The sequence below is a fragment of the Halichoeres trimaculatus genome, unplaced genomic scaffold, assembly GCF_033239565.1.
Source record: "Halichoeres trimaculatus isolate MK-OKI-2021-1 unplaced genomic scaffold, fHalTri1.1 fHalTri1_scaffold_7, whole genome shotgun sequence".
Taxonomy (NCBI): domain Eukaryota; kingdom Metazoa; phylum Chordata; class Actinopteri; order Labriformes; family Labridae; genus Halichoeres; species Halichoeres trimaculatus.
In genome coordinates, this window is record NW_027437185.1 from 25,632,501 (window position 1) to 25,657,410 (window position 24,910).

The 24,910-nt window shown below is 40.1% G+C and overlaps 1 protein-coding gene across 6 annotated transcripts in view; it reads left to right on the forward strand.

Annotated features, from left to right (window-relative positions):
• The window catches only part of LOC141793369 (teneurin-3), a 177,423-nt gene that overhangs the window by 71,196 nt on the left and 81,317 nt on the right, over positions 1-24,910 (forward strand). For all 6 annotated transcript variants that reach the window (XM_074674011.1, XM_074674012.1, XM_074674013.1 and 3 more), the window contains 2 exons: positions 7,586-7,811; positions 20,117-20,355. In XM_074674011.1, coding sequence (XP_074530112.1) covers positions 7,586-7,811; positions 20,117-20,355 — 465 coding nt within the window. The remainder of the gene's footprint in view (positions 1-7,585; positions 7,812-20,116; positions 20,356-24,910) is intronic.

The window sequence follows — 24,910 nt, forward strand, 5'->3', positions numbered from 1 at the left end:
GATTATGTAATCCTTGAAAAATTGGATACATCCTGGTTCCCCCTGCAGAGAAGAGGCTTGAAAGAAAATTTCTGTCTTTGATCGGATAGAAAGCCAACGGAGGAGTGGGCAAGGCTGTGAGCGCAGTGACGGTACTCTGGCAGGAAATATGATAGAAATCACAGAGCCTCTGCTTCAACTCTTTTTCTCTCAAAACCCCAAGCCCCTGAAAATTGCCAACTCTCTTTGCACAGTAAATCCCCCAAACTCACCTAGGGCAAGGTTGTTCAAATGGTCCTAAATTCCATTGGGTATAGCCCCCCCATACCTTAAACACTCCCCTCCCACCACGGCTTCATATACTCTTTTTCTGCAACTAAATATGATATCACTACTGCCTTTAACCAGGCACAGAGGGCAGGGATGGATACCTTTCACATTTGAAACGATATGGTACCAATGCGCGGTACCTAGCAATCGGTATTGGTACTCAACAGTACCAATTTTTGGTACTCGTTGTTTGTTTATGTGGTGATTTGTTTGATAATTAAAGTATCTCAAAGTTTTTCAATTTCTGATATTTATTTCTCAAAAATTTGCAATGCTGTGTTTATGTCCAGCATGGAAAATCTCCTTCTTTTCTACTCCCTCACAGTCACAAAGATGTGTTTAGGTAACTAAATATGGCCCCGTTTGATTTTACGTGAATCCCTACTCAGTACTATAGATGGAATTCGGTCAGTACCAATAAAACTACCTAATTAGCAAGTTACCCATCCCTGCACCGAGGTGTCCTGAGGTGAATTGAAAGCAAGGCTTTGATGAGAATGAATTTATTGATTTGACATATATAAACATCCAACCTGCTCCACATGGTGTGTTCTATCATGGAATTATCCATTATTCATGTCATATAAAATCAAACACAGATTTTGTTGGAGGTCGCTACTGATTATTCCACGTTTTCTGAATTTCAGAAGAGCCGAAACTCTCCATGCGACTGAACTTTCTCAAGTAAAAAAAACAACAAAGAATAATCCATCACATAACAGCTGTGGCCTCTACATCCCATGATCTACTTTGATGGAATTCTTGTGATGCACACATACTGCAATTTTCTTATTGGTGAAGGGCAAGCCAGTCAAAGCAAATGCCCTTTCAATTCCATTAGCAGTTGAATCAGTCTCTTAATGGAGAGTAAAATGGCATGAGACCTTTTGCAGTACTTACACAATGAATATGAAAAGGCTTTCACCAAGCCTGCCAAGCTTAGTGAGTGCAAAACGGCTTTTAATTGTGTCCCGACTCAGCGTTGGAACATTATGAGCAGTACTCAAGGCTTGTCGATGCTTTCATCAAAAAAAGATATTTTCATGTGAGTGGACGTCATGGAATTCTAATAAGCCTTATCATCTCAATATCTAGAAGTTCACAGGATGGTGTTGAAACTTGAAATAAGCTGGCAGACAGTGATAGCCTTTGGCAGAATAGATTAAATTCTTAGAAACCATTTCAATATCATTTGCAATATCTTTCAAGGAAAGTGTGTATTGTGGGGCATTTTCAGTTCATAGCAGAATGCACACTTTCAGCAAAAAAAGAAAATTCCTGAAAGAGTCTTAAGAGCTGCTTGAACAAAGATCTGCTCCAGGACGAGTCTGTGTAAACATACTAAGGCTTCATAAAGCATCATTTGATAGATATCGCAAGCATCATTAAGAAGAAAATGAGTCTGTCATTTCAGCCCCGGCATGCAGTATTAATCACAAAGGTCCTTTTTAAAGCAACTTGCTGATGGAGATGATGACAAGCTGACGTTGAGGAATTATGCAAAGGAGGCATCCGTCTTGATCTGATTTCAAAGCAAAGCCCCATAAACCACACAGCTGTTTCATCTGCCTTCCCAGCCACTGAAGCTGCACTTTAAAGGCCGGCTTAATTCCCTCTGTGTCTCAACAGTAGACTGTGCCAAGCTTTTCTTAAAGGCTCATTGTTTTGTGCATTTCTTTCTTAAACACACAGTCCTGGATATTCAACACGGTGGATAATCGAATTCAGAGTGCTACAGTGCCAGAAGTCCATATTTTTGCATACTTTTTTCCCCGAGTGGCTTTCAAACCTCCAACTCTGCCAGTGAAGTACACACAGAATTTGTACTGAACCTCTGCTCTGCTAGTGCTACATTTTGCCCGCTGAGTTACATGGATCCACATTGAGGTTACCACTTATAGCTTTTCATCACACAGAGACTGTGTCCTGAGTGTAAAACTGTTTGTCAGAAATTGGATTCAAACCCACATCTTGGATCGTAGGCCAAAAGGCATAGAGTCTTACACCACTAGACATTCCGACACCCACTGTGTGCAGAGAAATTGAGTGCATGAGAAAACATATTGCTCAGACGGCCATGTACTCAAAAAGGATGACAGTCTCATGAAGCTTCATACATAATTTAAATGATAATTTAGATTACATAATCAATAGAGCATGCAATCCAAATGTTCACTCAAACACTGAAATTTGAAACTATAAATCTACACTTGATTGGTTGTTGCAAAAAAATCTAGATACACAGATTTATCTATGAGTATATATAATTTAAAAAGCTTCCATTTAAATATGAAAACATTGCATCATTTGATCTCAACCTCAGTAATCTAAAAATTAAGGTTATGGGGACACTCTAACAGAAAATGATGCATAATTAATCATTCAAATCCACAAGTTTTAGATCTAAATAGTTAAAGTGCATTGCTTGGTGCTGATTAGAGATATTCGAAAGATTAAAAAAAGCCACTGAAGTTGTTTGTAGACTCGTTCAACTTGTTCCTGTTTGACTAAAAGAGGATCAAACCACTGTTTGGATTACAGCTCTCATGGATGTAGCTTCTTAATGTTGACACACTCATATTGCACATTTTTTGGTTGAACAGAATCAATTTTGTTATGTCAAAAGTGAACAAATGGATCATTTCAAACACTAATACACTGTTAGGCACATCAGTGGATTTTTGAACAGCAACTGTTTCTGTCTGCCGAGCTCTGCACCCCCTAAGCTCCAAGTCTTCAGGAGAGGAAAATAACTGTAAGACTAACCCACTTTATTCACACCTATTGTTCATCCTTTGTGCTAAAAAGTTGTATTGTAAGACACCTTTTTCAGTTGTTAAGACTTTTGTTTTGCTCTTTCAGCTTAAGTCAAACCTATAGTGATCAGCTGTTCTATCCCATTGCTTTCAAGAGAATTCATAATGCAGCATTTCTAATGGAAAGACCTTATTTACACCCAAGAGCTTTGTATGCTCTTCCTAAGTATGCATGCAGCAGGTTTAATTCAGTTCATGTTCATGGGGTTTAATGTTCCCCTGGTTCATTGTGGATTAAGCAGTCAGATTTGCTGCATGTCAAATCCTACGCCTTTGAAGGTTTTGTTGGGATTTTGCTGTTTGAGAGCGTCATGCTGAGGATGTGCTGTCACCAACAAATACTGTTCATTCTGTGTAACAGTTACAGCATGCCTCTGACACATTGATTCATCAAAAAACTGAACCAAAACTGACCTTAAAGTGAGGGCATTTGGACTTTTTAAAATGTACCTCTGTGCTTGCTGTGTTGGCACTTTTCAACAGTAATGCACCTGCACTTTATAGATATTTTTACAGCTTAGATGTATGTGTACATTGTGCTGCATTTTTAAAACTCTCCGTGCTGGCCGTGCAGCTGCAGAAAACCCAGCAATCCAGAAAGGGCAATCAAGATGTTGACTTTCACTGCAGGCTGATAGATCAATACGAAGACATAAAGACAAATGGATAGAGGGTGTGCAGTATGTGTCATGTATCTTCATATGTAATGCCAAATAGACAGGCGGATTGTTTACAAGGATTTACTGTGGCATATGTAAGTGTGATGATAAGATGATATTTGTGCAGGAGAGTAAGTGCAGCTTTGTTTGTGTATTGTACAGAAGAGGAGTGTTTGAGTGTGATGAAGTGGTTTCTGTGGTTTTGTCAGCTGAAAACTCTTTTTATTAATGTTGTTTCTGAAGCCAAAAAAAGTGGATTTAGCCACTGTCAGCTACAGGCTTGTAGATTTTAGTTAAGTAAATAAGAATGATCATGGGCAAGTGGTTACTCTGTTTTCCTTGCAACAAGAAGCAGCCATATTTTGGCGACAGATTGCTACTGATGCAGCTGAGGGGGCATCAATTACAAGAACGTCTACAAATAAAGCTTACTCTGCTTTAAGTGTCTTTAATTTGAACGGGACTGTGATTTGCAAAATAGAGAATGTGTTGTGTGGAAGAAAACTCAAAGCTAGCTTGAGATGCGACAGTTCCTCAAGTGTCCACATGAAGGATCTAGACCCATTTTTATAGAGAGATTATTTGTTTATCAACAACGGCGGATGCTTGCGCAACTCGGGTGCAGAAGCACTGTGTAGTATAATGGTTTGTCAAGCGATGTGGAGGAGTTAACCACCAAAAAACAAATTTTTTTACTTAATCACTTTTTCACTTTGACGGACGGCAAAATGCTCCCAGGTTTGTGAAATAGCAGTGAGTGGACAGAGGAGATCAGCAAGTGGGCAGATATTAGGTGGACAGATGTTTTTAGCAAAGAAACCTAGCGTGTACCCAGAGAGGAAACACAACTCTCACTAGATGCTCATGACCACATTATCCATGGACACTTATCAGACTGTGACATACCCTGATGTAAACATTGTTTCATAATATTCACTAATTTTACTTTGGTCATAAAATCAATTTCTGTTAATTATAATTTATAGGATAACTCATTATTTACTGTCCATATTGAGTATCTGCAGTTATTATTGCTTGTTTGCAGTCAAACCTCTTTAACTGAGGTTGGATAAAGAATACACATTTTAATACACACACGCAGACGTCAATGGTGTATCAGTGGAAAGTGTGACCCTGTTCACAGGTGACTCTCGGCCGTTAATCATGGCTGCTGTCAGCTGAAAATCACCAGTTAGCATGGTGGCATTTAACACCGAAACACCGGTTGTGCTGTAATGGTCGAAACTTGACAGAAGTTGTCTCTATTGTTTAGTATTGTTTTTGACAGCTGTTGCCAAAAAAGCATACATTTTGAAGCTTCTAACAGGTTGAATTTAGTGTCTAAAAAACGCTTACTCGTCTGAATGAATGGAGCTAAATGTTGCTTGCGGTCGAGATGTGTGCGCATCTTTATGATGACGTAGACTGATAATCCCTCTATAGTGCACTCATCTACATTGGAAATGTGAAGAGGGGAGTGGAACATCACCTCTGAGTTAAAAGCATTCCAGTTGCAGTAAAAAAAAAAAAAAAAACAGGCTGGTGCCGATCGGCTAGTTGTTGTTAGCCATTGTTAGCATTCTCTGCAGTAGTTCACACATACCACATGAAAAATATAAATAACACCAGGGTTTCCCCTTCCAATATTATTTTTCAAATAGCGCCAGATCACAGCATAAGTAATTTAGAGTTACTGCTCTCATAAATCAGGCCTTTATCTTTTTTTTTATTATTGTTTAACAGACTAAATAGGCTTATGTTATTCGTCTAACATATATGCCGGGATGTCATTTCTACATCATCAGGTTCACCTTTCTCCTTGTGCTCTTTCACGTACTGCGAAGTTCCGCCCCAACGTGCTCACAGACATGCACATTTCATATAGTGGACAGAGAGCTGGGAAAACCACCACAAGAAATGCTACACAAACAATGGAAACACTTATTTTCCTTATTAATGTCTGTGTTAAGAAATAGTCCTCCATGGCCAGTAACACTCCACTTACCTCCATGTTGGATCATTTTCTGTTCTCCAGAATCCATCAGCTTCATTTCCCCTCCCTGCACCCCTTCATTGACATTGCATCGTTGCAATAGTGCGTGTGCTGATTTATGAAAAATGCTTCCGTCGGAAAGTGAAGTGGAGCTGGGCTCATGCAGTGGAATGAGGCCCAGAGGTGAAGTAAAACCAGCCAGTGTTGGTAGATAATCCACATTTCTATTAGCCTTCTTAGCACTTTTCTAATAGGGCTCACAGTCTAGCCCAGGAGATGAGTGGGGTGTCTTGTATTCATTATCACTTAGTCATGGCAGCCTTATATTTTCAAACGCCAGTCCTACATTTGATTGCAGGTAATCCATGACTTGTCTTAGGATTCAGGCTTGCCCTGGACATGGTGGTGGTGGGGGTTATGAGAGGATCATATTGAATTGGATTTGGTCCAACTCTAATTAATTAATCCTACACTGGCCCTCTGCACCAGAACTGCACACTCCTCAAACTGTGCTCCTCATCATTCATTTTTGATTGTCAGAAAATATATTCTGTCATAAAATCAACACAGCCATGTTTAACTTCATCTCGACAGCCACTTTTCTTGCAATTAACTTGAGATGAGTTTTACTCTTGGTAATACATCCTATTTAAATATTCCTTTCAGTATACCTTTGATGTGTTCCTCTTTTGATTATGAGAGAAACAATCTTCAGTCTTTCGACTAGCCTGCATGGAGAGTAGCCTCAGGGTTTGTACCTCAAAGCGTTGGAAATTATTTCCCAGCTCTGAGTGGCATCAATGTTTCCTCTTTGCACTGTAGAAGTGAGTGTGAGGCTCATTTTCCTGCACTGAACACCTCGTTTTATGCACAGAAGGGCACAGTGAGAAGTGTGGGCACAAAGACAAGGACAAAAACTGCACTGTCATTAAAAGCCCTTATCCAAAACAATAACTAGTGTCCTTTCAATTAATTTGCTCTGTCTAGCAAGTAGCACTGAGCAGATTTTGATCCTTAGTATATAGTCCACAAGGTCTTTCTGCATGTCTGAGAAAGTAAAGGTTAAACCATGCACCTGAGCTGGCCTCCAGTGTCCATGTTCTCCAAACGTAGCTCCTGGAGGCTTTGTAGAAAAATTAATGCTGTCAGTGCAAAAACAACAGCTCCTCAAAGACGCGGCTTCTCTCAATCTCGTCCAAGGCTCTGCAAGGCAAGAAAGACGATACCCATTTGGGGCTCATTGGAGCAAATCAGAATTGTCAGCACTGTGGGTTTTTACCTTTTAAACAGGGAAGATGGATAGATAATCACCACATGCCATTCTGGGGGCCAATTACACAGCTTTGTGTGAAATTGGAAAACCTGTTCTCTCAGAGCTCTAATGGATGTTCTGGTCATTAGTTATTTGAGAGTCTTCTCTGGCTGTAATCAAACGTGAAACATTGCGTTAAGCTCCCATAAAAGAACAGATGCCTCTCTAAGTGACCTTCTGTTTAAGGGAACCCAACTGTCAGCCGGGTGGCGTTTTGCGACAATTATTATGTGTGTGGCCATAAAAGCGGCTCTTATTTCCCTTCTTTTTGCAGTGGTTGCATCTCATCTTGATGACTTGCTCTTGGTTGTATTTACTTTTCTGGGTCTGTTAGGTGCCTGTATGCTGTCACATCTTACATACAAGGCAGATGCATAATCTCCCCCATCTGCTGTCTCTTTACAAACCAGTCTGGATGCAAATCCAAAGTGAAAATAATTGCTTGAGCATTTCAGGCATTTTATTCTAATGTCTGTTTCTCTCTGCTTCACTCCAGGTGATCATCTATCTACTCAGCCAGGACCACCTCCTCTCCCACCAGCACCACCTCCGCATAAGCAGCACCCGTCCATCACGTCTCTCAGCCGCAGCTCACTGGCCAATCAGAGGAGCCCGAGCCCGCCGCCCACAGCCGGCCTGGCGGCCGACTTGCAGAGTACGGCGGAATGCGTCCAGCTGCAGGACAGCTGGGTCCTGGGCAGCAATGTGGCCCTGGAGAGCAGGTGAGTGACCCGTGATGACCTACAACAGAACTGGAAAATTTTGCTCCAGGTGTTATTATGAAGCCATTTTTCACTGACACAGAAAAACAGAAGAAGGTTAAATAAATTAGCTTCTGTTTGAAAAGTTTCATTTACTGTTGGCTCAGTTTTATTTCAATGCTACAGCTTTTTGAGCGAGTTGTATCCCATCCTATACTGTTATTTAGAGGACAGGACCAACAGCTTGTACTTTTGTTCCTCCATTTGTTTACCACATCCATGTTACCTCACATAATACACAATGAAAATCTATTGTGTGTTGCTACACATATCTTGGCAGATATTCACAGGGCCAAAAGTCAGGGCTAACATTGATTTCTCAATTGTAACTGAGCCAGCAGTTTTTTTTCTTTGTTATCGTTGAAAAACATGAATGGTTTTATATAAAATCTTTCGCACATTGAGGTCACTGCAGTCCACTGCCATTTAAAACCTTTTTTTATTCGTTGGAACTGGTTAAATAATTTCACATTAGTCATTTTGGTGAATGCTAATAACCTTTTACATACACCACCACCTATTTGCCAACTTCAGCAAGTCTATGAAAAAAATGGTTACAAGTGACCAACAGAATGTTGGAAATGCAATGCACTCAAGGAATAGGTTACAAAGACTTTTTTGTTAAAAAAAAAAAAAAAAAGATAAATACATGGGCAAACCCCTTTTTTTTTAGACCTCAACTAAGAAGAAGATGTCAACAAATGTGAAATCACCACTCACACTCATTAATTTTTGGTTTGGAGAAAGTTATGAGTTGTAACCAGAATTTAATATTAGTATTATTAAGACTTTACTGACATGGAGTGACTTTTCTCAGCAAATACATGAATTTATGTTATTGAAATATAACTTGAAGGGTTTTTTCCACCATTTTTTTCCTTGGTTTTTCCACATTGGTTTCAGTCCTTTGTGTTGCTGTAGGTAGAGCCTCAAGTCTGAATTCAAATCAATGCTCTCCCATAATATTTACTCTGCAATAAAATGTCTGCTGCTCTGCAACTCTGGCAGCCTCCAGGTAAAATCTGTTGAGGTACTTTGTTCCCTTCAAGCTCCTTTTTCCAGTATAAGGCGAGAAAACATAAAAACTCAAAGACAGTAAACCTAGAAAACTAAGATTCACCATCTCAAATTTATTTTCTCCACCCTGATGAAATTTGGCAGAACATGCATTATTTAAAACCTAAAAATATTTTGAAAGGATGCAGGGAGGACTATGCAAGAGGACATTTCCCTGATGATAAAAAAAAGTTTCCAAAATGGAAAAATATATTTGTGTTGTAAGTTTTGCATTAAGTTTACTAAGTTCTACTGCTGCAATATTCTAAACATATATAAAAATAAATTCACAAAATATGCTGATTTCCATGTCCTTGGAAGTAAAAGAAACAGCAAACTCACTTATTTGAACAACCCCACCTTCACACTTTCATAATTTGAATGGCTGGTGAAGGTTTCATGGAAGTTGGTAAAAAAAATGATCATTGGTCTTCTGCGCAGGACTGTGTATCTGGTGATAACACTTCTTGAATGGCTGCACATCAGCCGTACATTTCATCTCCTCTGATATCTCCTCTCTATCCCTTCTTGTAGTGGCTGCAATGTGAGACATCATGTGTATTAATGTTTGACAGGAAATATGAGAGAAGTGAAAGATTTTTCAAGTGGAGTTTTAACTATAGTTTATCTCTTAAGTACGGTGACTGATAAGTGTTAGGCAATTTGCAAAAGCCACAACACAAACGCAAACCCCAAAACACAACAGAAGTACAGCTGCAATGGAAGTTAAAAGAGGTTAGTAATTCTAACAGACACAGAAAAGTTGTGAAAGTAACTAAATGAGATCCTTTTTGACCTCAGCTATGATAGATATTGCGTCATATGGGTCTCACTTTGTGATATTCTTCATAATACTTATATTTCTTTATTTACTAGTAGTATGTCATCTTATTTTTAGCTTTATGAATCAGTCATGAAATAATGTTAGAATTATAGCTATATTCATCATTGCTGAAGTAAAATAAAACAATCATTTACTTACTATCACAACTTGTCTGTGTCAGTTGGAATAACTGTCCTCTTAACTTTTGTTGTGGCTGTAGCTACTTTTGTTGTGTTGTGGCTTTTGCATTTGTGTTGTTGTGTTTGCATTCATGTTGTTGCTTTTGCAAATTGGCTGGCACCTACATGCCGCAAAAAATTATGTCATTTAAAGGCTATACAAGTAGAGGAGGCTGTCTATCTAGGTTTGTTAAGAGATGTTTCTGTGTAATGTATCTTGGAAAAAAAAAAAAAAACTGCAAAAGGCCCTGAAAAGGACCCTTGGTCAAGTTAGTTTTTTGATTATTTGTTGGGAAATCTTTGATAAAAAGCCAAGTTTTGGCAAAAGGGCTAGAGGCATTTGTCTCTATGGGCAATGTAATCCATAGGCTGGATGAAAAGTAGAAGTTTAATTCTCTCTTTTAAAGATTTTAATTCTCTCTTTTAAAGATTTTAAAGCGATGGTTTAACATAATACACTCAAATTCAGTGCAAAAAGCCAACACAAGACATAGCTGGACCAGGAATGGGTGTTGTAGAGTAGGTGTGGGAGGAAAAAAAACATGAATGGAGGTATCAGGATTTGTTGTTAGTTAGTTCAAAAACTGAGTGCTTTTTTATTATTCAAATCCTTCATTTTAGTCTTTGTGTATAATCTGGGTTGGAAAAAAGTTGATAATTCAGACCTCCTAAATAAATCTTAAAAAAAGACATCATCATCATCATCATCATCATCATCATCATTCAAATTTTTACATAGACTGGTTTTTTTTTTTAAAAAAGCAAACTTTAAATTGCAAAAACCAGAAAAATCAAAGATTCACAATTTCAATCGAATCGGCACCCAAAATTTGTAACACCATGGAAATAGGAGAGAAGCATATTGTACTAGCCCTACTGTAGAGTGACTTGGACAATGTGGATATACCGACATAATTATTAAATTATGGTATTACCAAAATCTTCCAGGACATCTGAGAAGGGACCACAAATTGGCATTGAAAGCTGTTTAAAAGTAACACCTGATGCTTTTTATTTATGTTTAACTGCTTGTCTTTTACACGAGTGGATAATTAAATGATAATTCAGCCCTGGTTTTAAGATATTCAAATCCGGTTGATTTCCACCGTAACACCATCAGGGCAAATTATCATTACTCAAACAGTGCTTGGCATAATCTGATTCATGCTGAGTGTGAAAAATATGGTCATTGTTTCTCCTCAGTGAAGAATAATAGTGTTGACAGGTTTTGGGCTTTTTTAATCACCAAGGAATATGAAAGGCTTGATTACTAAATTAGACCTACAGTGAGAGGAGAGCTTATGATTAGAGTGAAATATGTGAATATCAGAGAGCCTGCCAGTTCAATAAGGGAGGCCATAAGTTAACAAGGAACTTGGTAAGAGATTTGTGTGTTATATCAAAATATGCTGCGCAAGATTCCACTTTGTCATGACAGACCCTGCCAAGTTTTCCTCCTGAAACATCAGTTACATCTCTCTTAATCAGTGAGCTCAGAATATCCTGGCTAATGAAGTGTGCTACATTGGGCTTTGACTCAGAAACAGCCACCAGTAGGTGATTACATTCTCTTCTGATGCCTTCCTGGCTCAGCTGAATGTAAACTTTGAATTTGGTCCGCGGCAGCATGCAGTAACAACCTCTTATGATCTGACTGAGTCAATCGGGATACGCGATGACAGTTTCACTTTCTGGGGAAGATGCAGTGATTGAATACTAACCGCGCAGTGACCTTGAGCTGTCTCAGCCTGTATCGACAAAACAATATGTGCACACCTGTCATCAGACGAGGCATAAATCACTATCACCACAGTGGACTCTAAATCAAGTGCTTGTCAGTGGGTGGGAACAGAGGGCTGCTGCGAAACCAGTGGGGCCAAAAGGGAAGACCCTGTTCACCACATAATTGCACATGTCAAGAAAACCACCAGGTTGGGAAATGTAAACAGAAGCTCCAGAAAGTGCTCATTGGGTTCCCTTCAGGAGGTTTCAACCTACCAAAAGACTTGTTGTGTAGGTGGGATGTGTTTTTCATTTCAAGGCTCACACTGATTTGATTTCTCATGCAGCACATTAGACGTGGTCACATTTGTAGACGCTAAATTATTCCCTACAAGGCAGCTGATTAAAAAATTGTCAAATCAAAATGATAATTTTATGATCTTGTTTAATATATTTCTAGTGACGTGACCCCTTGAAAATAAAGCACTCATATGACAGCATTAGCTGCTTTTACAGCAATTAGTAGTAATGAATTATGTGTGCGTAACCTCCCATAAAAGTGTTGGTCTTCAAAGCACCAGCGTGCTAATTTGACTGGGTACCAATGAGCTTTCAGTGTGAACAGCTTTCAGTGTTCTTTTAAATGAGTGAAGAGCTGCACTCAGTAGCTACTTCTGAAACTAAAGCTCATTATTATATGGAGGGTGAATAAAGCCGCTGATCTCACTCTGATCATACTGTCGGAGCTGTGTTGGGACACCAGCTTTTGCCCGTGATGTTGAGATCAAACATGTGCATAGTCCCAATTTTATCTGATGATAAACCCTCATTCCATACAGTAATTTCAGTGAAATGAATGGACAAATGTTTAAACTAGGTGCACTAACATTGATAAGTCCATTTTTTAATAAGCATTTCCCTGAGCTGCAGATCTCCAGGAGTTTTGATCCGGTAGCCGTCTGATCAAGGGATACTTACTGCACAGTCTTTTGTCACCACGAGCATTGCTTCTTTGACACATCAGATAATTCTATGAAAATCTCCTTCAGCTTTTGTTCTGCTTTATTGCTCACTAAGTCCACTCCATTCAAAGGGCTCAATTAGTCTGCAACCGAGCACTGATGCCTCTTGCTGTTAGTTGCTGTTGTCAAGTGCCGTGGAGACATTCGGATCTTTAGTATGTGGAGTGCTTTTAATAAACCCCCTCAGGTTCCCCTTGCTAACCACTTGGCTTCACTGAAATAGATTTTTTTTAGATATTTTAAATGAAAAATATTCAATTGAATTTCATTAGAATATGAATTGCCCTGGCCCTTAGGAGACCGATCCACATACACAGTAATTATTCTCAAGCAGTACTTAATCCTTTGTTTAAACAGACCTTGCTAGAATATGTGAAATGTGTACTTTTGACACCTTTTACAGAAAGGTATATACTGTATAAGTGCTCCAATGGATCAGATGTAGATAGACGTATGCTCTTACATATGTATGTTCTTTGGGAGCTCACTTCAGCACTTTTTTTCCACTTAGATTCAATGAGATTCAGGTAGAACAGACGTTATGACATTTCAAAATGAGTCTTTTGAAGGCCCTGCCCAGCCACACGTAGCGGTTATAAATGTTCTGTCAATCCTCATTGGATTCATGTGTCAGGGGAGTCCTTTGCAGAAATGAAATTATGCCTCTGCTCCAAAATCATCATGTGCTACGGTGTCCCAGAGACGGTGCGTTTTCCTGATGGAAGATGTGTTAGAATTGTTCTCGGGGGCGAAAGAAGAATGGCAGCGTTAATCCATGAAGGATTCAGTTGTGTGTTTGAGTGTGAGTGTGAGTGTGTAGATGTTTGTGTGGGATGCACATGTAAATCATGAGTCAGGCTGTCATGCTTCACTTCAGAGGAGCAAAATTGAACTTTTTCTCTCTGTGCAGCAGCCACAGTGTCAGGATCGTACCAGGACTGATTAGTCATGTGTAAGAAAGCAGCCAACTAGCCTTTCGGAACAGAAAGGAGCTTGCAGCGAGCGTTTGGTTACCTGCCAGAGAGGATGGTGGTGCAGACAAAGTGGTAATCCTCAAGACGTATTTTTTTCTTTTGCTCGTGTGTTTTCCTTTTCATTTATTTTGCCAACATCTTGAGTGCCAAGCACACATTTTTGTGGCGATTCCAGAGTTCTGCAATGTTTTCCTCTTATTTAAAGGCTACTGTATCGCTGCTGCTGGCAACATTTAGTGCATCTGTTCCAGATGATTATTGGCAGAGTATGTAAAGGCATTCCTGAACAGGGGATGAATGGGGAAGGATAGTTTAAATAGAATAAGTCTTTACACATTATGGGAGCTAAGTTATGCCAGCCATTAATGTAGTGGAACGTTTCCTCTCCAAATTTGTCTCTGAAGATTAAGCCACAGAGTTACAATCTCAGAGTCTGACTCCGAAGATCATTTGATATAGGTACACAAGAACTGAGCTCTTTTTTACACCAAAACTAATCAGACTTTTTAAATATAGTGATTCCATGTGCAAACTATCTGAGTACTCTGAAGATGGCACCACGCTGATCTCAATCACCACAAGAAAGCTTGCTTTAAATACCATCACATTGGCTGAGGCTGTGCCAGAATAGCACCTGCTAGCAAGCCCCTGCAGTGGGGGCAGGTGGCGATCTGGGAGGGAGGGATAACGACGGCAGCAAGTGTGAAAAAGGAGCTAATGTGATGCCCGCCACATCTGTAGTCTTTCCCTACCACAGATTAAAGCACCCTGATTATTCCAGCTCTCACCTTGAAATGCTAATGCTAACAGAGAAAGGCGGCTAATATACAGATTACATATTCTGAGGGCTCCGATTTGCATTGTTTCTGGTATGCTCTCTCACCCCTCCAGCTGGAGCTTAGCCATAGACAAATCCACCCACTCCCTGTTTAGTCTTTTGTCCTCTGTGAGGATGTTTTCAAATGTCATCCTGATGACAAGCAATGTTGTGAGAGCAGAGGAGAGCAAGCCTCTGCTGCTTTTGTGTTACAGGCTTCTCAATGGGACAGACAGGCGTGCACGCACACACACTGTGATCACGCCGACACACAAGCCATTCATTTGCTCTGTTGCGCTCTCCGTCTCACACTCTTTTGATAGTCTCTCTTCCCTCTCTCTCCTTCTCCCTCTCTCACAGTACACCACATTGCTATCACTGGGGCTGACTGGATTAGCATAGTAATGTGCCTTGTTGCATCACACTGGCTGTAATCAATTACAGGCGGTCATCCACTGTGTATGGCTGCAGACATTTACACTGGTCTGCTGTTTGTTAATCATGTCCAACAGCATTTCATCTTTAGACCCCTTCAGTCTGCTCTTTAGAGGGGAAAAAATAAAAAAGGCTGACATGAAAAACATCAGCAGCAGATTTTCTCTAAACGCTGAGTGAAAATAAATGTCCGACACAGAGCTTTGTCCCGATGACGCTGGCTCGTACAGCTTCTGACAACTTTCCGTTTCACTTTGTCATTCAAAGCAAGAGGGGTATAAACGACTGGGACGCAGCTACTTTTTTTGTTTTTACATCCAGAATATGCTATATATACACTCACCGGCCACTTTATTAGGTACACCTTGCTAGTGCTGGATTGGACCCCCTTTTGCCTTCAGAACTGCCTTGTGGCATAGATTCAACAAGGTACTGGAAACATTTCTCAGAGAGTTTGGTCATGCATGATAACATCACGCAGTTGTTGCATATTTGTCGGCTGCACATCCATGATGTCAATCTCCCGTTCTACCACATCCAAAAGGTGCTCTATTGGATTGAGATCTAGTTACTGTGGAGGCACGTTATCCTTCTGAAAGTAGCCATCAGAAGATGGGTACATTGTGATCATAAAGGGATGGAGATACTTAGGTAGGCTGTGGACTTTAAACCATGCTTAATTGGTACTAAGGGGCCCAGAGTGTGCCAAGAAAATATCACCCACACCATTACACCAGCAGCAGCAGCCTGAACCATTGATACAAGGCAGGATGGATCCATGCTTTCATGTTGCTGACGCCAAATTCTGACCCTATCATCCTAATGTGGCAGCAGAAATCCAGATTCATCTGACCAGGCAACGTTTTTCCAAACTTCTAGTGTCCAATTTTGGTGAGCCTGTGCCAATTGTAGCCTCAGTTTCCTGTTCTAAGCTGACAGGAATGGCACCCAATGTGGTCTCCTGCTGCTGTAGCCCATCTGCCTCAAGGCTGGACGTGTTGTGCGTTCAGAGATGCTCTTCTGCAGACCTCAGTTGTATGAACGGTTATTTGAGTTACTGTTGCCTTTCTATCAGCTCCAACCAGTCTGTCCATTCTCCTCTGACCTCTGGCATCAACAAGGCATTTTGGCCCACAGAACTGCCGCCCACTGGAAATTTTCTCTTATTCAGACCATTCTCTGTAAACTCTAGAGATGGTTCATGGTGAAAATCCCCGTAGATCAGCAGTTTCTGAAATACCCAGACCAGCCCTTCTGGCACCAACAACCATGTCACGTTCAAATTCCTTTAAATCACCTCTCTTCCCCATTCCGATACTCAGTATGAACTGCAGCAGATTGTCTTTACCATGTCTACATGCCTAAATGCACTGAGTTGCTGCCATGTGATTGGCTGATTAGAAATTTGCGTTAACGAGTAGTTGGACAGGTGTGCCTAATAAAGTGGCTGGTAAGTGTATGTCTGGATGTAATGCACATTAAGACTGTTCTATCAACTAGATTGTGCAAATAAAAACAGTTTCATGATTTGTTCACATACCTCTATATTTATAGCTTTCATTAATGCAACAAAGTGATTACTTGAGGAATCGTAGATTTGTCTACAGGTGATACAGTCAGCCCTGAATCACCGTCATGGTTAAAATTGTAAGCTCTCAAAGACACCCCAAGGTTTTATGTCATGTCCTGGATTAGAAGATGCTGTTGCAGGAACTTCTCGATCACACCCTGAAAAACGGCTAGTCTTAGTGTTGGTTTCTTTTACTGGGGCTATGATTAACATAAATTAAGTCATCCTCTGAGGAAGAAGACTGAAAACTGAAGTTTGAGACCATAAACTCATTAAAAATACAAGCTAATTTCTTATCTGGTTTTATAGAGTCAGGCTTCTTTTCCCCCTCAATTCTCACCTAAAGAATACAGGCCAAAGACACTAAAGCCAAGAATTCTGGTTTTGAATTGAGCTTGATCAAAATCATATACATAGTCTTTGCTCTGAAGTCTAGAAAGAGGGTTTTTTATCATTTATCACCTGCTGCCTTACTAATTACCCAGCTGTGTTGAATGTCTGTTTCTGCCTGATCAAAACCTAATAGCAGTGGACATTGATTCTTCATGGCAAAGGAAAAACACCAGGGACAATAAGATGTCACAAGTCTTTTTTTTTTTTTTTTTTGGCACAATTATGAAATACACTAATACACAAAAGTCAAAGACTACCAACCGAAAACCCAAAGGGCTTATTTGAAGCCTCCACCTAAACTATATCAAATTTACACAATACTATATGCATATAAAACATGCAAGACAAAGAGAAAAAGAAAAGAAAGCTTACAAAAACAAGTTACTAAGAAGTTATGACAAACTAATAACAAAACACATACCACCACAATTAAGAAAGAAGAAGTTAAAAGACCAAATAAAAAACACAAGTGGTCTGTGTGAGGGAGTTTTATGAAAGATCGTATTGCCAATGACTCCAGTAAGTCCAGTTTAGTAATTTAGAAATTATTTTAGCAAGAACAGTGCCACGTTTCATCCTCCAGTTGGCACTGAAACAGAAACTTAAGTTTACGTTGGTGTTCTTACTTTTGAATATTGCTACAAAGCCATTCGAAACTTCAGCCAGTACGCTACACGACATGGAAGATAGTCATGTTATAAGCTTTTATTAGCTTTAAATCTCCTACTCACTTAATTTTCTTTCGAAAACATGATTCCTAAAAGCAAAACCAGAGCTGGACTCCTTGTCAGCCAAGCTTGACTGTCAGGAGAGTTTTTACATTATTTGCTGGCATAAGTCTGGTAATTCCCCTATAGTGAGTTAAACTTGGAGGCCTTTCTTGCCCTTCAGGGGGTGTTTTGTGATATAACCTTCTTTAACCAGATCATGTCTCCCCATGTCTGGTTGTATTTCCAATAACCACTGTACATTATCCTTTATGCAGTCCACATCTTCATACAATCAGTCTTCTCCTCTTCACTTCTGTAACCATGACGTAACATCCACTTTGTTCAGTCTGTGGTCCAGCTGTCTTACATATGGAGGTCATAAAAAGCATTATGTGTTGAAATCTTTGAATGGTAAAAGCTTGCACACATTTAAACTCTGACTTAACAGACACACTGTCTCCATATCATTGGTGCACCTTGCAATATGTTGTCACCTCCCTCAAATAGAGGACATAACCAACAAACACACACATACAGACTCACACATCCACTTCCCTTACTGTCTGCCTCATCAGATTGCATCTACTTACACTTAACTCCCCAGATAGTGCTGTCTATTTGGCTGTGTAGCTGACGACACGTCTACCGCCTCAGACGTTGTGCAAGTTTTGACCTCAATTCATACCCAACTGTGTATTACACACTCTGCCGCAGCTGCAGCACAGATTGTTCCAGATTGAAAAAAATTGTGAATTTCTCCAGGTTTGAGTTGGACAAAACATTATCATTCCAGCTGTGACGCTCTGTAACCTTTGAATGGAGTCCCTGTCCGTCAACGACCACACGTGTCAATCGCATCATTGAGGAGCCAGACGATCCAAATCTGACATTTGTTCTTTGAAGAATTGATCAGAGGAGCTTTCAGCACAAAGATATCCTCACAGGAGAGAGGAGGCAGCTGAAATATCATCAGCAGGGCTGCAATATGAGCGATGCATGCTGGGCTGGGTTAATGATGTGTCCTTTATAAAACAAAGCTGTTAGATTTTCCTGATGCAGGATTTACTTCTATTTGCATGTTTTCAGAGTCTCCAGTCTTCGGAGACAACAGTCACTCCAGCCACAAGAAGATTACGCTTAATGAAACTATTCTAGGTGCGATGGCGGCGTTCCTAAGCGTGTTCACCCACCATCCCAATCAAGTAATCAGTGACACTCTGATTACAAAGTGTCACTACAAGGATTTTCAGTCCTTAACAGCTCAGCTTCAGATTATTCCCCCAATTAGCCATTCTCAAGCTTCTTGTGTGGATTCACAGTCAGGATTAAAAAAGCTTTTACACATTTTACAGGAGGACTTCACAGATGCTGCACAAATAATTGATGAGAAAACACTTCTTTATTAGTTTATTTGCGGGTTTGAATTAGCTGTTACCATGGCAGCCTGCACCTCAAGTGAAGTAGCCTATAGAACAGCAAAATACAGCGTTGGACTTTTGCAGAGGATGCAGAATGCAAGATGCAAGAGCCAAGATAGGATTCATGTCTTAACACTAAATATCTGAGTCAATATATGTGGTGGGCGTTTTAAACTCTTTGACTTCATCTCTTCACAGATTTCTGAGTGTGTTAAACTACACCTAGATGAGGGGGCGCATTTGTTGCACTTGACCTACTTTATTTGCCCTTTGTTAAGATGCTTTTGCATAAAGTACTTAACCCCCTGCTGTTTTAGTTATAAAGATATGGCTGTGGTGGTGCAGGTCAGGTACTCTGAGGAGTCATTTAATCTGTAACAATGAGTATAAAGGAGCGTATACATGCAGAGAAATGCTCTGCTGAATCGGCTCTTTAACTGTATTATTTATTTGTGAGCTTCCAGTCTGGCATTTTCTTAACAAGTGAAGAATTTGAAGTATAATTTAGTGTTATTTATTAGCTTATATTGAGAGCACTTGAATGTAATTGAGATAATTACGGCTGGACAATTTCTACAAATGTTTTTTTTTTCATCAGAAATGGATTATTTCCATGTTTGTGTCAGACAGTAATTTTATTGCAGGGTCAACGTGTTCAGTTCCCTGGCTGTCCCCATAAGCCTGAAGGCATTGGGGTATTAATCTCTAGGTAGTGGTAAGAGTTGCAACCAGGCTTATTTCATTTACTTAAGAGCTTTTCACGTGGGGTTTAAAAGTTAATAGGACGATCACTCCGTAGTGCATTTGATTAAACCCTCTTAATTACCCCAGGTATAATGGGCTATTAGCAAAGGCCCTGTTGTAAAAGGGCAAGTGGGAGATGATTGTTTTTGCAAGATACTTTTTGTTCACCTATTCAAATGTCAGGATTTCACTGAGCTTAATCCTGTCATACTCATGGGACTTCTTTGTATTTCGAGTGGATTTTGCTTTTTTTGTGACCTCTGGGACAGAATGGGGACAGGAACGAATCTGAGCTCTGCAGCGAAAGAGAAATTTGTCAAAGATGAATCACTGAGCAGAACATGCAATTGGCTTTTTATTCCAATAACACCTGCTACTTCTCTTTTTTTGTCGTCCATTGCAGGCACTTTCTTTTTAAAACGGGCACAGGAACGACACCTTTCTTTGGCGCTGCAGCCCCGGGTTACACCATGGCGACAGGGACAGTTTACTCCACACCAGCGCGCCCTCTGCCCAGAAACAGCCTGTCCAGGGGGGCTTTCAAGTTCAAGAAGTCCCCAAAGCATTGCTCCTGGAAGTGCACCGCTCTGATCGCTGTGGGGATAGCTGTGGTTCTGTCCATCATTCTCTGCTACTGCATAGGTAAGACACTGTTTTAAAATTTCAGCAGTGATAATTTGGTGTTGTGTAGCATTCATTTAAAGGGGGATTTTTGGTGATTATCTGTTGTCATAATGCAATCACAACCAAAACACAGCATTAGGAAACAGATTATGAGACATTATTAGGATTATCATTTCAATGAGAGACGAACTGCAGCTAGATTTTTCCTTTTTTTTACTGAAAAGTTATTCACAGAAATAAAGATGGAATACCTGATTAGCTTTATTCTGGACTCAATGAGGTATAGATTTGATACTTTAAAATAAAGAGTATGACTCAACCTGGTAATGCTATATTATTGTTATTATTAGCAACATTAACAAACCCAAGATCAAGACAAGATCATCTCATTTTTAACCTGTATGAACAGAGCACTCTGCAGCATTTAGCAAGTTACAATGCCAGGAAACAGGTAAGGAGCCAGGATTTCAATTTTGGGTGGGCCTTTAATTACAAAAGTAAGCTAATTACTAATACTATTCAGATATAGATATAGTACTGTTACTATGTATTTTTTAAAGCAGATTTTGTTGCTTTACTCTTTTATTATTTATTACAATTTTTAACATTTTAGTGCATCATACAGCAAAGCATCATACATACCAAAGAGTAGTGCTCTAACACACCAATGCACTGTCTCAACTTTTCATATGTCATAGGCCGTAAGAGCAGCTACATTAACCACAGTTAAATAAAAGACAAAAATCTACACTCTTTCCCCAAATTATTCACAAGTCCAATTGGTGTAATATGAGGCTGAATGATTCATAACTTTTCTACCAACAGGCTAAAAGTTAATTGCCAAACTTGGCTGATTTTTAAAAGAAAGGGCATCTTACAATAACTAAACAAGCGTAAAGTGACAAAATATTATAATATCCCTCTTTCAAACAATTAAAAAAAAATAGAAAAAATATTTTTTCAAAAAATAGTTTGAGGTGGGCCTGCCAGAAAGTGGGTAGGCCATCATTGGATCCACCAATGACTCCACCCCTGGCGGGAAATACTGTCCTTTTGCAGGCAGAAACATCGTGCAGAACTGGAATCATGTTAGACAGCCAACTGTCTCTATTTGAGACTAACAAGTGAAAACTCAAGACTGTCGGAGCCCTCATAAACACAATCATGTAACATTCATAGAAACCTGATTTAAAGAAGATATCTACAACTTTTAAAAAGCTTTTTTCATTACCTTCTTATTTTCCAGTTATGTCTATTTCTCAGGACTGTGTGGGCATGGCACTGAACATTTGATTGACATATGTCAGTCAAACTAAATCATGGAAACAAAACATGATGCAACGCTGAGCAAAAGTAGTCGGACTCGACATGTTTGAGCCACCTTAAATAAGAGGATGAAGAAACTTCAGCTTCAGAAAATTAATAATTTTCAAGAGTTGCCAAATACCTTTTTTCATTTTTTACTTTGATTGGAAAGTTGACTCCATGTTCAGGGATGTCAGGAATATGTGGAGCCTGGAGAGGAAATTACAGGCAGTCCTTGGTTAGAAAAAAAAAGCTAAGAGCTCATGCAACAAAGAAATGAGTTCACTTAGACATAAAGAGACAGATTGAGCAGGGGTGGAGTCATTTTGTTGACAGTGTGTGGGCAGGACTTGGAATGGATTTTTTTAATGATTGGTTAGATAATATTTTAACAAACGTGTTCCCAAACATCATACAGAGCTTTTGTAGGATTGGGTTACCAAAAGCTTTAAGGAGACAGCTACAGAATATCCTGCCATATTTAATCAGAGGACATTCATCTCAGCGGTGAAAAGAGAAATTAATTAAAACAGCTTGAAAGTAAGAGTCTGAATCATAAAGGATGACATCTGCAGTCAGTCAGACCTCTAAGTTTTTACTTGATTTTTCTTATGGGGACTTGTGAGTTGATAACTTGGGCTCTCGGAGAGGTAAAGCCTATTACAGATATTTCCCCTATACCTGTGCTTTCCTTCTGTCTGCCTGAGTTTGAGATACTCTTTTTCAACCCCCTTTCCTTGAAAACTCTGCATCTGCACAGCTCATAACAGGTAACACTGGTCACTTCAAGGCCATATTGCAACTACAGCTGTCTTTTAAACTTGCAGTCAGCTCCAGCTCCAGGTGGCAGTTTACAAAAAAAAATCCCCTCTACCTCCTCACTCTCGTCTGCTCAAAAGCGTTAGTCCCTGATCGTGTCTGGAAGCAGTTCAGGAGGTGAAAATCTAATCTGTAAACTGCTCACATTAGCAGATATTCCAGGCTGACCATCTGCACCGGCTCAGGGGCTTAGACCAGAACTTTTCCCTTGATACTCTTGATGGGATATTCAGCCAAAGACCTTAATATCAGAGCTCAGTATGGGGACATTTATTCTAGGGGATTACACACGACCCTTTGTGTAGGGCTGATCATTTGTAAGTTAATACTATTAAAAGATGACAATATGGAACAGCTACACTCTAATTTTGAAGAAATCAGCTGTGTAGTCTGGCAAAATTAGACTTTGGGATAAATAGTCTAGGAAAACTTGCTGCTGTAAGGTTTGAAAGTGCATTTCAGCTGTCACCGGCATACATGAAAACTAGGGCTTGTTGTGCCAGAAGCGACATATTTCTTCAGTTCCAGGAAGAAAAAAAAACATGACTCCATTATCTGTGGTGGCATTAGACAATCTTTAGACATGTAGTTCGGTCAAACGGAACCAATGACAGACAAGCTGTCGAGCGTGAATGAAGCTGACGTGCCTCTTAATCTGTGTGGAGTTTGATCTCTGCCAGAAGTATTTCTATTTCACTGCCTTTTTTCCTTTTTGCAGAAATTGCAGATGTCCTGATATGATTCAGTGGCGTCTGTCTGACTAAGCTCCCAGTCAGATATGCAGACATGGCCCGGTACGGTTTCCATCGAGACATTCCTGCCCGTTTGCCTCTGACAGGGGGCTGTGCATCATCCCCGCACTTTTCATCCCCAGTTCAGAGAGCGACAGACAAATTATGTCCTTGGGGTTTCCTGCTGAAACACAGGCAGGGGAGGCTCAAATGGCCGGCACAGATGGCAACGTCAAAATGAAACACAAGTTGAGAATCTGAACTTCCAACAAAAGGAAACGGACATGAACAGTTGAACTCTAAAGAAGACCTTGGTCCACAAAGCTCTTTGTTGTACTAGCACCAAAACTCGCTCATTCTGTCAAACAGGAAATGCTTTAATCTCGGTCAGGAAGATAAACTAATGCTCATCCTCTCCCCTCTCCTCTGGGCATTATTTCCTTTGAGAAGGCTTTTTTTACAGCCTGTGTCAAAGCTGACTTCTTGCTAACCTTTAGAATCTTGACCACAGCAATAAACCCGTTACAGATTCATCTCTGCTCATGCCCTCCCCTGTCATCCAAGCCCTTAATCTTTACACTGTGCCTCTCTCCCCGGGCGGATATATAAGTATTCATCCAGCTTGGAGGCAGGGGGAAATGTGACACAGTTGTATAAGGAGAAATATGGGGTTGTTGGGAAGATCCTATAACCGTTGGTTTATTGGTGAAGAGAGGGGGAAGTGTGCTGCTGAAGGAGAGGCCATAAATATGCTATATCCATATCAATATTCACAATCCCCTTTATTGACTAAACTGTTTTGTTGCCTGTTGACGTTCATGATCTTGTATCATAAAATTAGCATGGATATATACATACTTTTTATATCACAGAAACTCCCCTGCATTTAAGGATCAGTTGCTATTTTCATTTGCTCTCATGCTCCTGACAGATCGGGTCGGTTTACGCGGGGAAAAGGAGCAGAAACAGTCATTTGTTCAGCTGTTGTCACTAACAGTTCAAGCAGATTGGATTCATTTACAACAATTTCATCCCAACAATCACCGACTTGTTTAATTGTAGACCTGTCAGATGTTTGGGAATTGTATTTTTGGCTGGATTCCAAAATGTGTGTGAGTGACTGGTGCTTCTGCGCCTTTTGTGTGCGTTGGTGTGTGTGTGTTTAACAGATGCAGCCCTTTGCCACTTGCCTCAGGTGCCCAAGAGTGTTTCCACCACTTCCTCTCTCTTTCATCCGCCGCCAATTCACCTGCCAGGTGCAATGACTCAAATAGCTACAGTGTGCTTTAATAATACTTTCCCTCTGTCAGCTTGCGCAGTCCCATTAGTGCAAAGACAAACTCAGAGACAAATACAAGCACACCTGCTTCTGTTATACATTAAAACAGGACCGTGTTTGAATTTAACTGAGCCTCATTGCTCAAATAGTTTTTTATTCTGTAGCTCAGTGAGAGATTGCTGCAGCTAAGGAACTAATGGCTCAGATTAAGTGCTTTTTATTGAATGCATTTAAAGAATAATGACAGAATAATCTCTCAACTGGACTCTGGCTGACCGACAGCAACTGCTTCTGTAATTCAAATGAAGCAAACCTGCTGAGGTGAGGCGTTCCAGTTCCAGCTCTGCAAACTCGCCTGATTAGAAGGCTTTCAGCAACGGTTAAGTTAGGAGGAGGCCAATCAGGACTGGGTCCAGCATCAGACCTGTGACTGGATGCA